The sequence below is a fragment of the Sinohyriopsis cumingii genome, chromosome 19 (assembly GCF_028554795.1).
Source record: "Sinohyriopsis cumingii isolate HCF-2022 chromosome 19, ASM2855479v2, whole genome shotgun sequence".
Classification (NCBI taxonomy): domain Eukaryota; kingdom Metazoa; phylum Mollusca; class Bivalvia; order Unionida; family Unionidae; genus Sinohyriopsis; species Sinohyriopsis cumingii.
This window is the reverse complement of record NC_142979.1, coordinates 53,358,883-53,370,974: the sequence shown is the minus strand read 5'-3', so window position 1 is coordinate 53,370,974 and position 12,092 is coordinate 53,358,883. Positions and strand designations below refer to the sequence as shown.

General features: G+C 34.3%; 1 protein-coding gene across 3 annotated transcripts; it reads right to left on the bottom strand.

Moving 5' to 3' along the window:
* Positions 1–502: 502 nt before the first annotated feature.
* Positions 503–11,879, bottom strand: LOC149775717 (uncharacterized). Of its 3 annotated transcripts, XR_016416480.1 has the most exons (4): positions 10,821–11,879; positions 9,210–9,338; positions 7,573–7,754; positions 503–4,425 (listed from the first exon to the last, which is right to left on the bottom strand). XR_016416480.1 is itself a non-coding variant. In XM_089943254.1 (3 exons), the coding sequence occupies exons 1-3, from the start codon at positions 11,638–11,640 to the stop codon at positions 4,370–4,372; spliced, it is 1,005 nt and encodes a 334-aa protein (XP_089799380.1). In that variant the 5' UTR covers positions 11,641–11,879; the 3' UTR covers positions 503–4,369. The 3 variants fall into 3 exon arrangements, 2 of the variants coding, with proteins under 2 accessions (XP_089799380.1, XP_089799381.1); XM_089943254.1 differs by lacking the exon at positions 7,573–7,754; XM_089943255.1 differs by lacking the exon at positions 503–4,425 and having other exon boundaries at positions 4,890–7,754.
* Between the last annotated feature and the right edge of the window lie 213 nt (positions 11,880–12,092).

The following is a 12,092-nucleotide window of genomic DNA, read 5'->3' as shown; positions in this document are numbered from 1 at the left end:
TCCATAACAGTGAGCGCTTTAGACCACTCGGTCACTGGGGGCCCCAACTCTATTGGTGCATCAGCACTTTAAAATTGGAATTTATTCGAAACGCCACTGGAATACATTCGGAATACTTTGTACCGTTGGCTTTGTGATATAACTTGTATGACTATTTGGAATTAAATTCACAATACTGTAAGTTCGTTTTCAAATTTTCACCTTGTTTTCTAGGGAAAAAAATGATTTGTTTAAGTTTAGAAAACTTATTGGTTTTCGTTTTTTCTGTTGGTTAGTTTAAGACCTTAGGATCGTAGCGATTTGCAGATATCGTTATAGTTGTACCATCTTAGTATAGCTGACTTACATGTGTATGAATTAAATTTACATTTACAATTAAAGTCATTTTGAACGTTAGACTTTACATTGACAAACACAATAATCCAATGCCATATGTTAAACACCGAATTACCATAAATTCACACACAGGATAATTACCTATGATTGAAAGACAATGCAACCCTTTTGCAATAAACTTATATTTATGACAAATTTATTTCACCAAACAAATCTCAAAATTTTTGATAAAAATTGTGATCTTAAAAACGATATCAATAATTTAAACTGAATAAAATAATGATATGTTTTCTTGAAGAAACTTAAATAGATATAAATAATTTATGTACATGATAAAATCCATTGCATAAGGCATTGATAGTACAAATTGTATGCATTCAATGTAACTCTCCGATCAAAGTTTATTACGATTATATGAAATTATTTTCTAGCCTGGTACAATAAAATCAAAGCTGCTATTCAACCGTGCATACAGTAGGGCTTGCTGATCAACAGTGCAGACTGAAGAAGCTGATATTCAACAGTGCTAACTGTAGGGTGTGTTATTCAACAGTGCAGACTGTAGAGCGTGCTATTCAACAGTGCAGACTAAAGAAGCTGATATTCAACAATGAAGACTGTAGTGCGTGCTATTAAACAGTGCAGACTAAAGAAGCTGCTATTCAACCGTGTATACTGTACTGCGTGCTATTCAGCAATTCAGCAGTGAAATCTTTTTAAAAGACGTCATGCATCAGCTTAGTAATCTATTTAGAATCCTGAAGCATTTCTACTTAGAATTAAACCATACTATTTTTAAAACAATTATCAATTTCAGTCTCATGTCCATGAACACAACATTCGCTGTTTTTCGTATTAAAATGAAGAATGAAATCAAAATATTCACATAAAAATATTACCGAAAAAAATGCATGATTATTTTTTAAACAAAATGTTCCATAAAATCTTCCTCTAGTAACTTTACCAACTGATGTCGCTACAGTGCATTCCGTTTGGTATGGCTATGGGGCATACCATTTGGTATGGCTATTAGGCATTACATTTGGTATGGCTATGGGGAATACCATTTGGTATAGTTATGGAAATACCATTAGGTATGGCTATAGGGAATACCTTTTGGTATGGTTAAGGGAAATGCCCTTTAGCATGGCTATGTGGAATATAATTGGGTTTGTCTATTGGGAATACCATTTAATACCGCTGTGTGGAATACCGTTTGGTATAGCTATGGATATTATCATTTGATACTGTTATAGGGAATGCCATTTGATATGGCTATGGGGAATACCATTTTAAACCGCTATAGGGAATACCATTTGATACCGCTTTAAGGAATACCATTTGATACCGCTATAGGGAATACCATTTGGTTTGACTTATGAGGAATACCATTTGTTATGGCTATGGAGAACACCACTTGACACCGCTACGAGGAATACCATTTGGTATGGCTATGGAGAATACTATTGTATATGGCTGTAGGTAATACCATTCGGTATGGCTATGGGGAATGCCATTTGATACCGCTATGGGGAATACCATTTGATATGGCTACGGGAATACCATTTGGTATGGCTATGGGAAATTCCATTTGTTATGGCTATGGGGAACATCATTTGATACTGCTATAAGGAAAAACATTTGGTATGTCTTTGGGGAATACCATTTGATACCGCTATTAGGAATACCATTTGGTATAACTATGGGGATCATCAAATGATACCTCTATAGGGAATGTCATTTGATATGGCTATGGGGAATACTATTTGATACCGCTACGAGGAATACCATTTTGTATGGATATGGAGAATACCATTTGATACAGCCATAGGGAATACCATTCGGTATGGCTATGGGGAACAGCATTTGGTATGGCTATGGGTAATGTCATTTGATACTGCTATGGGAAATGTCATTTGATACCCTTATGGATAGTACCATTTGGTATGGCTAAATGAAATGCGAGTTAGTTTATATATGGAGAATATCATGTTATACCGCTATAGGGAATACCATTTGGTATGGCTATGGGGAATACTATTTGATACCGCTGTAGGGAACACCATATGTTACCGCTATAGGGAACACCTTTGATATCGCTATGTGGCGTACAATTTTATACAGCTATGAGGATTACCATTGTTATGGCTATGAAGAGTACCATTTGGTATGGCTGGAGGGAATACTATTTGGTATTGCTATGGGGAATACCATTTTGTATGGACATGGGAATTATCGTTTGAAACCGCTATAGGTAATACCATTTGTTATGGCTATGGGGAATACCATTTGGTATGGCTATGAAGAATACAATTTGTTATGGCTATGGGGAATACCATTTGGTATGACTATGGGGAGTACCATTTGGCATGACTATGGGGAGTACCATTTGGTACGGTTATGAATAACGCACGCTTCAATAGCTCAAACAATATAGCATTACTGTGCCAAACTGTCGCACAAAGTTCTACTATAGGCTACCTCAAAGGGTGTGGAAGACAATTTTTCTTTCTTCTAAAGATAGAAACAAAGTAGTGTATATGTTATATAGCCATGGAAATATAAGGATAAAAGTACATTAATACATAAAGAACACTTGTCCTTTCCAGTGAAGGTAAGAAACCCGTGTATTTGGCGAAGACGTGAACATACAAGGCTACTGTTAACGCCTCCTTTACAGTCATATTCAATAATATCAAACAATCATTTAAATAATTCAATAATATTAAACATCATTCAATAATATTAAACCATATTTTATTGAGGAACAGGTTTTGTATTGTATGATTAAGTACCTTTTTGTCAACGTATTTTAGAAACAGTTGTTCAGTTGACGTATTAAGTTCAATATTCTACTTTTGTCTACGATGGATCATTTTGGAATAGTTTTAGAAACTAAACTTTATATATAATGCTCTATAACCTCTAAAATAAAAAATGCATATTGCAAATTTGAAACGGAGTGAATAGCTCATGGAAAAGCAGTATCTTTGAGAAGTAAATGGAAAAGATGACTGCTTCTCATGTCTTTTCTGATAGTGTTTTGATACCCTGTAACCATAGCAACGGACACATGAACACAAAACTGATGTTAGAAATAAATGTTAACCACCTCATATGTACAGTATACATACTATAAGGATATTTGGAGAGGAGGGCAGAAAATGACCCTTATTCAATATAGTCCTTTGTCAGGTTGTTCTTCTACAGTCCAACAAGAGGTATGATGAGAAATCAACTTGTGAACACTATTCATCAGAAAGTCACTAAGTGTGCAAGGCTTGGCGGCATTTTCATGTTCCTACTTGTGAACACTATTCATCAGAAAGTCCCTTTGTGTGCAAGGCTTGGCGGCATTTTCATGTTCCTACTTGTGAACACTATTCATCAGAAAGTCCCTTTGAATACAAGCCATGGCAGCGTTTTTATGTTCCTACTTGTGAACACTATTTATCAGAAAGTACCTTTGTGTGCAAGGCTTGGCGGCATTTTCATGTGCCTACTTGTGAACACTGTTCATCAAAAAGTCCCTTTGTATACGAGCCATGGCGGCATTTTTATGTTCCTACTTGTGAACACTATTCATCAGAAAGTCCCTTTATGTGCAAGGCTTGGCGGCATTTTCATGTGCCTACTTGTGAACACTATTCATCAAAAAGTCCCTTTGTATACGAGCCATGGCGGCATTTTTATGTTCCTACTTGTGAACACTATTCATCAGAAAGTCCCTTTGTGTGCAAGGCTTGGCGGCATTTTCATGTGCCTACTTGTGAACACTATTCATCAGAAAGTCCCTTTGTATACAAGCCATGGCGGCATTTTCATGTGCCTACTTGTGAACACTATTCATTAGAAAGTACCTTTGTGTGCGTGTCTTGCCAATATTTTCATGTTCCTTCTTGCTAAAACTACCTTAGATAAACTAGTTTTGTCGAATGAAAATTATTTAAAGAATACATATCTCTTTTTGAGCAAGGGTGTGTCAAATGACTGTTCACTCATTAAGATTCCCTTATTCGTCCTAGGTTCCCTTTCAGGCTCCAGTATTCAGATCAAAATATCTAACACCTGTCCTTTCTTGAAAGAGCACTGAAAATATAATAATGAATATATAAAGCGCATCTAATTGCAAACAAATTTTCGGCCCACACAGGCCACAACCACGTGCACTCAACATGCACAATCAATCATTGGCTTTCAGCCAAACCTGGTCATTTTCGGATTTTTGCCTTGTCAGACTGGTATAAATATGATTGGAAGAATATAACTTAATTCATTTCATTTGATCTTATAATGGAAACGTTTATTTAAAGCGATAAGCTTTAATAGTACAAAATATAAAGTAGGTTTAATTGACTTTAGGTCATACTAACCTCAATTCAGCTTATTGCTCTCACAGGTGTAATAAAATCAAACGTAAATAAACGTCTATCTATCCATCCATCCATATATATATATATATATATATATATATATATATATATATATATATATATATATATATATATATATATATATATATATATGATTGAAAATTACATATGACATTTAAAGTATTGCTGCAAACTGCAGGTTAAAAGTTACAATTTTAATTAGGAATTTATCAGAGAAAATTATCACCTTTTCCACTCCTTGATTTGAAACATTTTAATTCATTTGACACTGTAATATACAGATGACGATTCTCCATATATTCGTTTCAAACGTTTTGTCTCCCCGAAATATATAAGGAACTATTATCACTACTGAGGCGAATATATGACCATACATGAAGTTTTTATATTAAGAAAGAAAGATTATTGCTTGTTGTATGTATTGCTCACTGACTAAATCCTGTACATCTAAATATACCATCAATTGTTTTAATCATGTTATGTATAGCTATATTAAGTGTGTCAAACTTCATGATTCTGAATTGAAAGAGTCATTTACTAAACAAACACTAATACTACTAATCTTTATAATTGTAGGTTTATTCTGTAAGATGAGGTCATTCTTGTAAACACATTCATAGTTTTAAAGATGGCGAGATATACTTTGATTGAAGTAAAAATGTTGATCAGTTAAGTACAGGTCATACGATTCCCCAAAGGGTAATCCAGCAGACCTAATTTCTGATTGGCTAGCTAATAAAGCACTATGACTTGTTTACAGTTCGGGATTCAGGACCGGTTTGTATGCACAAATTTAACGTTACATACGCATGCATACAATGGAAATTCATATAAGATAAAATACATGAATGAGGCCATAAAGGTCCATAATTTTGGATATGTATAATAAAGCAACATATAAGATTATCGTTCACTTGATCCGATAAGTCAACGGAAATTCATAGAATAAAATGTTGATGCACTCCATCCACCATTAAATTTAAATATGCGTATTTCATGTCAGAAGGTCGTTTTTGAGAACACGTGGTGCTCACAGTGCAAACACAAGCTCTTTCCCTGGGTGATAATTTTGAAAATGATTATGTACTTAATAGTTTGATACTATTCAAAAGAGAGAGAGTGTGTGTGTGTGTGTGTGTGTGTGTGTGTGTGTGATTTAGATTTTTAACGTAGTTTTAACAATGTTCCAGTCACATTATCCTGACACCCCGTCGACCAGTCCTAACACTAACATTTTAATGCTGAGCGCCTAGCGAGGCAGCTGTTAGTACCATCGTTAGAAGTCTTTGGTATGACTCAGATGGCGTTCGAACCCACGACTTCTCCCACATCCGGGGCGGGCGCTCTAACCACTAGGCCAACAGAGCGGTCTTTCACAATAGTAGTCATCCAGTCAGTGTTTGAGATATTCTACTTGCCTTGAACCAACGTGTCTGGTGCTATAAGTAGCTTGCTCTGCTTCCTATCCGACTACTGGTATTTCACTGACTACATAATGTGTGATGACTACATGAGGTCTACATGCCTCACATCAGTTTCAAGAACAACACAAGCCGGAAAGGCCAAATTCACAGATATGTCCCTATCTTGAAATATTACACAATAATTGCTCAAAAAGTCACACGATTCCCTTAAGTTAAAAAATTTGCCAGAGGCCAATATGCGAAATCGTCCCCTGCCACCTAGAGTAATTTCGAAATGCCAAGTTGAGCCTGATTCTGCTTTCTGTATTGCGTCTTGGTTATTTTATATACAGTGTATGAATTGCTGGAAATTAGTTATACCAAGTAATATCATCATTCTTAGAAAGAAAAATAGTTGTGATCATTTGAGTGGATTTATTTATTTTATTCAATTATTCATTGGAATTACAAAGTCATCAGATATTCTGGATTTAGCAGCTGAATGGAATTACTGTGAATTTGTTTAAAGATATTTTAGATTCAATCATTGTGGTAAATCACAACTATTGGCACATCATCACAATTGTGCAAACTTCATTTCGATTACCAACGGAACTCTTTTAAATTATTCGATACTTTTGGATTTGTGATAGAATCTTAAGGGCTATTTTTGGAATATTTCTGATTTCAATCACCATACCATAAATTATTTTTAATTTGTCACTTTCAATTTTTGGGAAATAATATTTTGAATTTTACAAAACTTAATGGTTTTCACAATTTTCAGTTACTTAATTTAAGACCATAGAGTCTTAATAATTAGTTATATTTATTTATTTATTGTATTAATTGCTGTACCTGCCATATTTTAGAGTTTAATTCGTTAAGACCGTTCTTTCAAATAATTTCAAATGGCATCCTTTTTACCCTCAGCAGCCTACTGCAATCGATTTCTTCACCAGACTTTCACCTTTATTGGGAATAATATGGTTAACTGTGATTAGAACTCCTTGATTGTTTACAATGAAAATAGAAAATGTTTAATGCAGTACCTTTGTTTTGTATTTAATGACCCTGTGGATATATATATATTTGCGCGTGCATGTGTGTGAAAACACTATGATCTTATGAGTCCGTGAGATTTATAATGATCTAACATATCTCAACGCTTGTATATTCGTTCATGTCGTTATTTCTGTTACTTTTTTATCAATATGACGACTTAGTATGGGTATGTATGATACCTGCTGAATAATTTTTAAAAAAATGCATTATTTCTCTATCACTGCCAAACAAATAAAAATGTCAAGATCAGCTAGTCCTCACAATGATACAGTAAATTCATCAATCGGGAACATATTATTTGTTCATCCCTTCTTGCTTGTTTGGTAACATTGAGTGGTTAGTGGTGGCATTTTCTACACAATGCATCAGCTTACGATTTGTTTAGGATATGTCACATGAAAGAAGAGAAAATCCAGGAGAATACAATTCTGTGTCAATCATGAATCATTGGACTTTCTTGTTTTGGATTTCATTTTGACGGTTTCCATTACGTTGGTTACGTTGCTAAATTGCGTTTGGCTTAATTTTCAGATTTAACTTGATTACTTCGGTATACCTGAAATAGAATTTAAATGGACGATCTCATGAAGAAGAAGAAAACCTCATGAAATCAAAATTAAAAGAACCATCAACTGGTGTCCAAATTATAACTTATTGCCAATAGATATGTCCTTTAGTGCATAAAAGCATATTGATGTTTTTCTCATTCAAGCCGAAATCTAGTTTTTTTTCCTTATTGTCTAAATCAAGTGCCGATGAATGAAGCTCTCTGTGGAAGTAGGCAGCGTACTGCATTGTCACAGCAATCACAGAAGACCAAAATATGACTTCTGTAATAATTTTGACACATTCTTTAATTATGCGACAAGTTATTCTACGTAAAGGTTAAAATCCTATGATTATTTGGATTATACCCAGAAACAATTACACCGAACAAAATATTTCACTTAGTTTTTGAATATAAAGTAGACAAAGAAACACATAGGCGATATAAAAATATGAATTAACATTAAGCCAGTTCTTAGAAAACGTTTGTAATAAAATGCCGAATATCATAACTTTTCCTCATTTTAACAGGAGTATACCATTCACCATATTTATTATATATATAGGCTCTTTGTATCAGAAACAATTTTAATCTAAAATGCCATTTTAAGCTGATTTTCATGATTTTATGAGTCTTTCTCGATATCTCACCAAATACCTAAACTCAACGCTTAGTAATTAAGATCTAAATGCGTGATCATTACACTGTTGAACCAGGGTGTGTCTTGGCTCTATATATACTATCAGGAAATTATGAACGTAGAATGACAAGATTGCGACTGTGTTTCTTGTTAAAAAATGAGAAATAAAATTGCCTATACATTTAAATATTATTGCAATCAACCGTTTGACATTAAATGACAGTCAGCGAAAAGTTTGCGAGACTTTTGGAAATCATTAACGATTACGACCTGCCGTAAATTGGCAGACGCAGAAATCGGACGTAAACTCCATTAAATTGTGTAATAAAATAATTCACGGGCTAACAGGTACTTCTCTTTGTGTGCTGAATACGAGGATTCTCTGATCATCAATCACTGACATGTTTTTTCTTCTAAATCGTCACCAAAAGTTTTTCATGCACATTTACTAGCAGGGTTTGTTATCGGATGCTTTTCACTGTAATGACCCTAACATGGAGACATATATTAATTTAGGAGCGACGCAAGAAAATGTTAAAAAGGTTACTAATCCAAGATTTCGCAAGCTAATTCTTCACTGAAAGATAAATAAATAAGTAGTGGAGAACGGGAACTGAAACAATGGATATTTATTTCAATTGATTGTATATGTGTATTTCATCTGTAGTTATGACGATCACTAAATGTGGTTGGGCAAAATAGTGCAATATGAAAAATGAAAATCACCAAAACTTCTCTCCGAAATCTTTATTTATATATATCATACAGCTTTATAAAGATGTGTGATGTCATTCATTATGTTTCCAGTTGATTCAGTGACTTACCACAAGAATGAAGACACATGATAATGTTTGACAGGAGGAGCATCAAACAAAGAGGCACAAGGATGACTGTGGCTCTAAATGCAACCTTTCGGTTAAAATCGTCAGGAAATCGATCCTTTTTGAGACCACCTGAAAAGAATTTAAAGTTATATAATGTATACACCAATCTTTAATTGGCACAAATTCTGTCGAATATTAAACCCGTTTGAAACGCTAGAAGATAAAGCGAAAACTTTCAATGCATCGGAGTGTCATTTACAAACATTACATTTGTAATGTATATTTAATTTAATTGAATTGTTTGTCTGTTAGTTTTAAATCATTTTATTTCATTACATGTTATTGTAACGTAACATTGCTGGACTTGACCTTGTCCAAAACTAAGTTCATTTCCGCTTGACCTGATTGACTATTGTTTTTATTTTATTTCATTTAAGTAAACAACTAATAATAACTGCATTATTCTCTATTGTGTATTTTAAAAACGGCATACAAAAATCACAGCTACCCATAATGTTTTGTATATTTGCAGACGAAGAACTGTTTAAACTATATAGCTGAAATGAAAGAGGACCACACAACCAAAAACATGTGAATGAAAGTATATGGGCTTATAACATTATCATATCGGTCAACACAGCAAAAATAACTGATTGAAAAGACATGAAACAACAACGACTAACAACCACCACCACCACAACAACAACAAATAATAATAATAATAATAATAATAATAATAATAACGTAGGGAGAGTAAGAAATAATAGGATGATGCTAATCACTCAGGCCAGATGTTACTTCCAATTGCACAGCACATGTTGTCATAAATACATTTTTGTTTCAAATAAACGATTATTTCCTTAGCTTCTTATGATTTACATGAATTAAAGAGCGTAAAATTGGATTTCTGACACGAGAGTTGGTGAATTAATATTACAGGGCTGTAAATAAATAAATATTGCAAGAATCTTTTCTCTAAATTTGATATAGCATGCTTTGATTTTCATTACCATTGTTTGGCATCAAAGGTGATGATGATAATGATGCTAAAGATGATAATAGAGATACAAACTTGAACTATGTTACTTCATTTATTTTCTTCTGTCTTGATTGGATTGTGGGCATTATATCCTCCTTCAAAGCATACCTTTATTATCCTATTTCGTAAGTAAACGTACTGACCAAGTTATACATGGTCGGGATATGTTGAATGGGAAAGCAGGCATTTTTCTTCAAGCTTACCAAACCTAATTTAAAAATCCTAAAATCCTTTTACATCATCACTGTTCAGATTATATTTCCCTTAGACCAAACAATGTGCGTAGTGACTCATGAAAGTCCAAAGCATGCATGAGTCTTAAATGATTTGCCAGGAGAAAAACCAGGGTATCTCCTGCATTAAGAGAAATATTAGAACGGTAGCATCGCTAATCATTGTCAGAAAACAAAAAAAGATTTGAGTGATTTTTAAATTCCAATCTTCGGGCACAAGATGAAACAAATATCATTATTAGACTGGCAAACAGGAAACATGGACGTCCTCCACGGAAGGCATTGAGACTGGCGTGATAAGGAGAATTGTCCATTATTGTATGATGTACTATATCTTACCTTTTTGATCGATTTCCAATACTAAATATCTAGTGGCAGAGCGGATGTCATCCGACGTTGTTCCGGAGTGAATAGACATATTCCTATTAGTTATATTTTCCATATGGGACTTATGTTTAGCCGCATCAATGTCCAACAAAGACCTATTTGCATATATCCATAGATACGTATGGCCCATTCTGCCATCGAGTTTTTCTGCTAACACCGTCAAATGGTATTTATTTTCAGGCACATGGTACATAAACTTTACTAAAAGTTCCTCTCGACCGTTGTTTTGGAAAGGATCCAGTTTAAAGTTCTCACAACCCTCTCCATAGAGTTTGTATGAAATATTATGCGATGCTCCATCAGACGTACAAGCAAAAAGACTCTCTATTCCCAAAATTGAGAATTCGCCCATACTATTATGTAGGTATCCCATATAGACCCTTCTCGGGAATTGAAGTACGTCAGTTTTGTTTTTTAAGTGTTTACACACATTTTCCGTGATTGAATCCGAGCTCCTGAAATTATGTGATGCAGTATTGATATCATTCCTTGAAAAAGACACGTGAGTCTCGAGTACACTAAGTTCACCGCATGTACCCACTCCAAACAAAATTGGGCTTCGTATATCAGAAGGTGATATATTTGAGGTCAATGTTGCGTCCTCGCTGTAACATAATTTCGTTATATCATCTCCTCTTTGGGCCTCAGATGACATGCTGAACATACGATTGGTCTGATCATGTCCACCTGTTAAAGAGTCAAACTCAATACATATAAAGAAGAATAATACATAGACCTTCGTAGTTGACATATTCCTAACTATGGACGCCATGTTTGTTGTCAAAATTCACAATGAACTGATTCCAATAAAAGTGTCTGCCCTGTCGGCACCTATCCTTTATAGTCATTAAATTCAAAAATATTCTCGACGAAACCTTCATGTCTGCCTTGGACCCGAGTCGTCGTTTCCGTTGGTATAATTTCCCACAAAGATTAATCACATTATGAAGTCAAGTGATCAACGACAACAATCGAACATACCTTATCACTTAGTCTAAATTTAACCTAGAATATGACACATGTGCCGGTTTCAGTTGGCTGCCTTTACAAACTGCTAGGGTTATCGGCTTATCGAGTCGAATGGTTTCATAGAGTTAAAGAGATATTTATTCAGTTTACGCGACAGGTACATTGGAAAAGGACGTCTATAATAGTAAATTAAAATGAATGATGCATATTTATGCCTTCGCATTCTAACCATACATTTGTAAATAAGATGTTTAC

Bases quoted from the DNA above. Each gene is read 5' to 3' on its own strand.
- LOC149775717 (XM_089943254.1), bottom strand. From the start codon at position 11,640: ATGGCGTCCATAGTTAGGAATATGTCAACTACGAAGGTCTATGTATTA. The intron at 9,339-10,820 runs GTAAGATATAGT...AATTCTTTTCAG, and splicing joins ATTGGAAATCGATCAAAAAG to GTGGTCTCAAAAAGGATCGA. The intron at 4,426-9,209 runs GTAAGTCACTGA...TTATATTTTCAG, and splicing joins CATGTGTCTTCATTCTTGTG to TGCTCTTTCAAGAAAGGACA.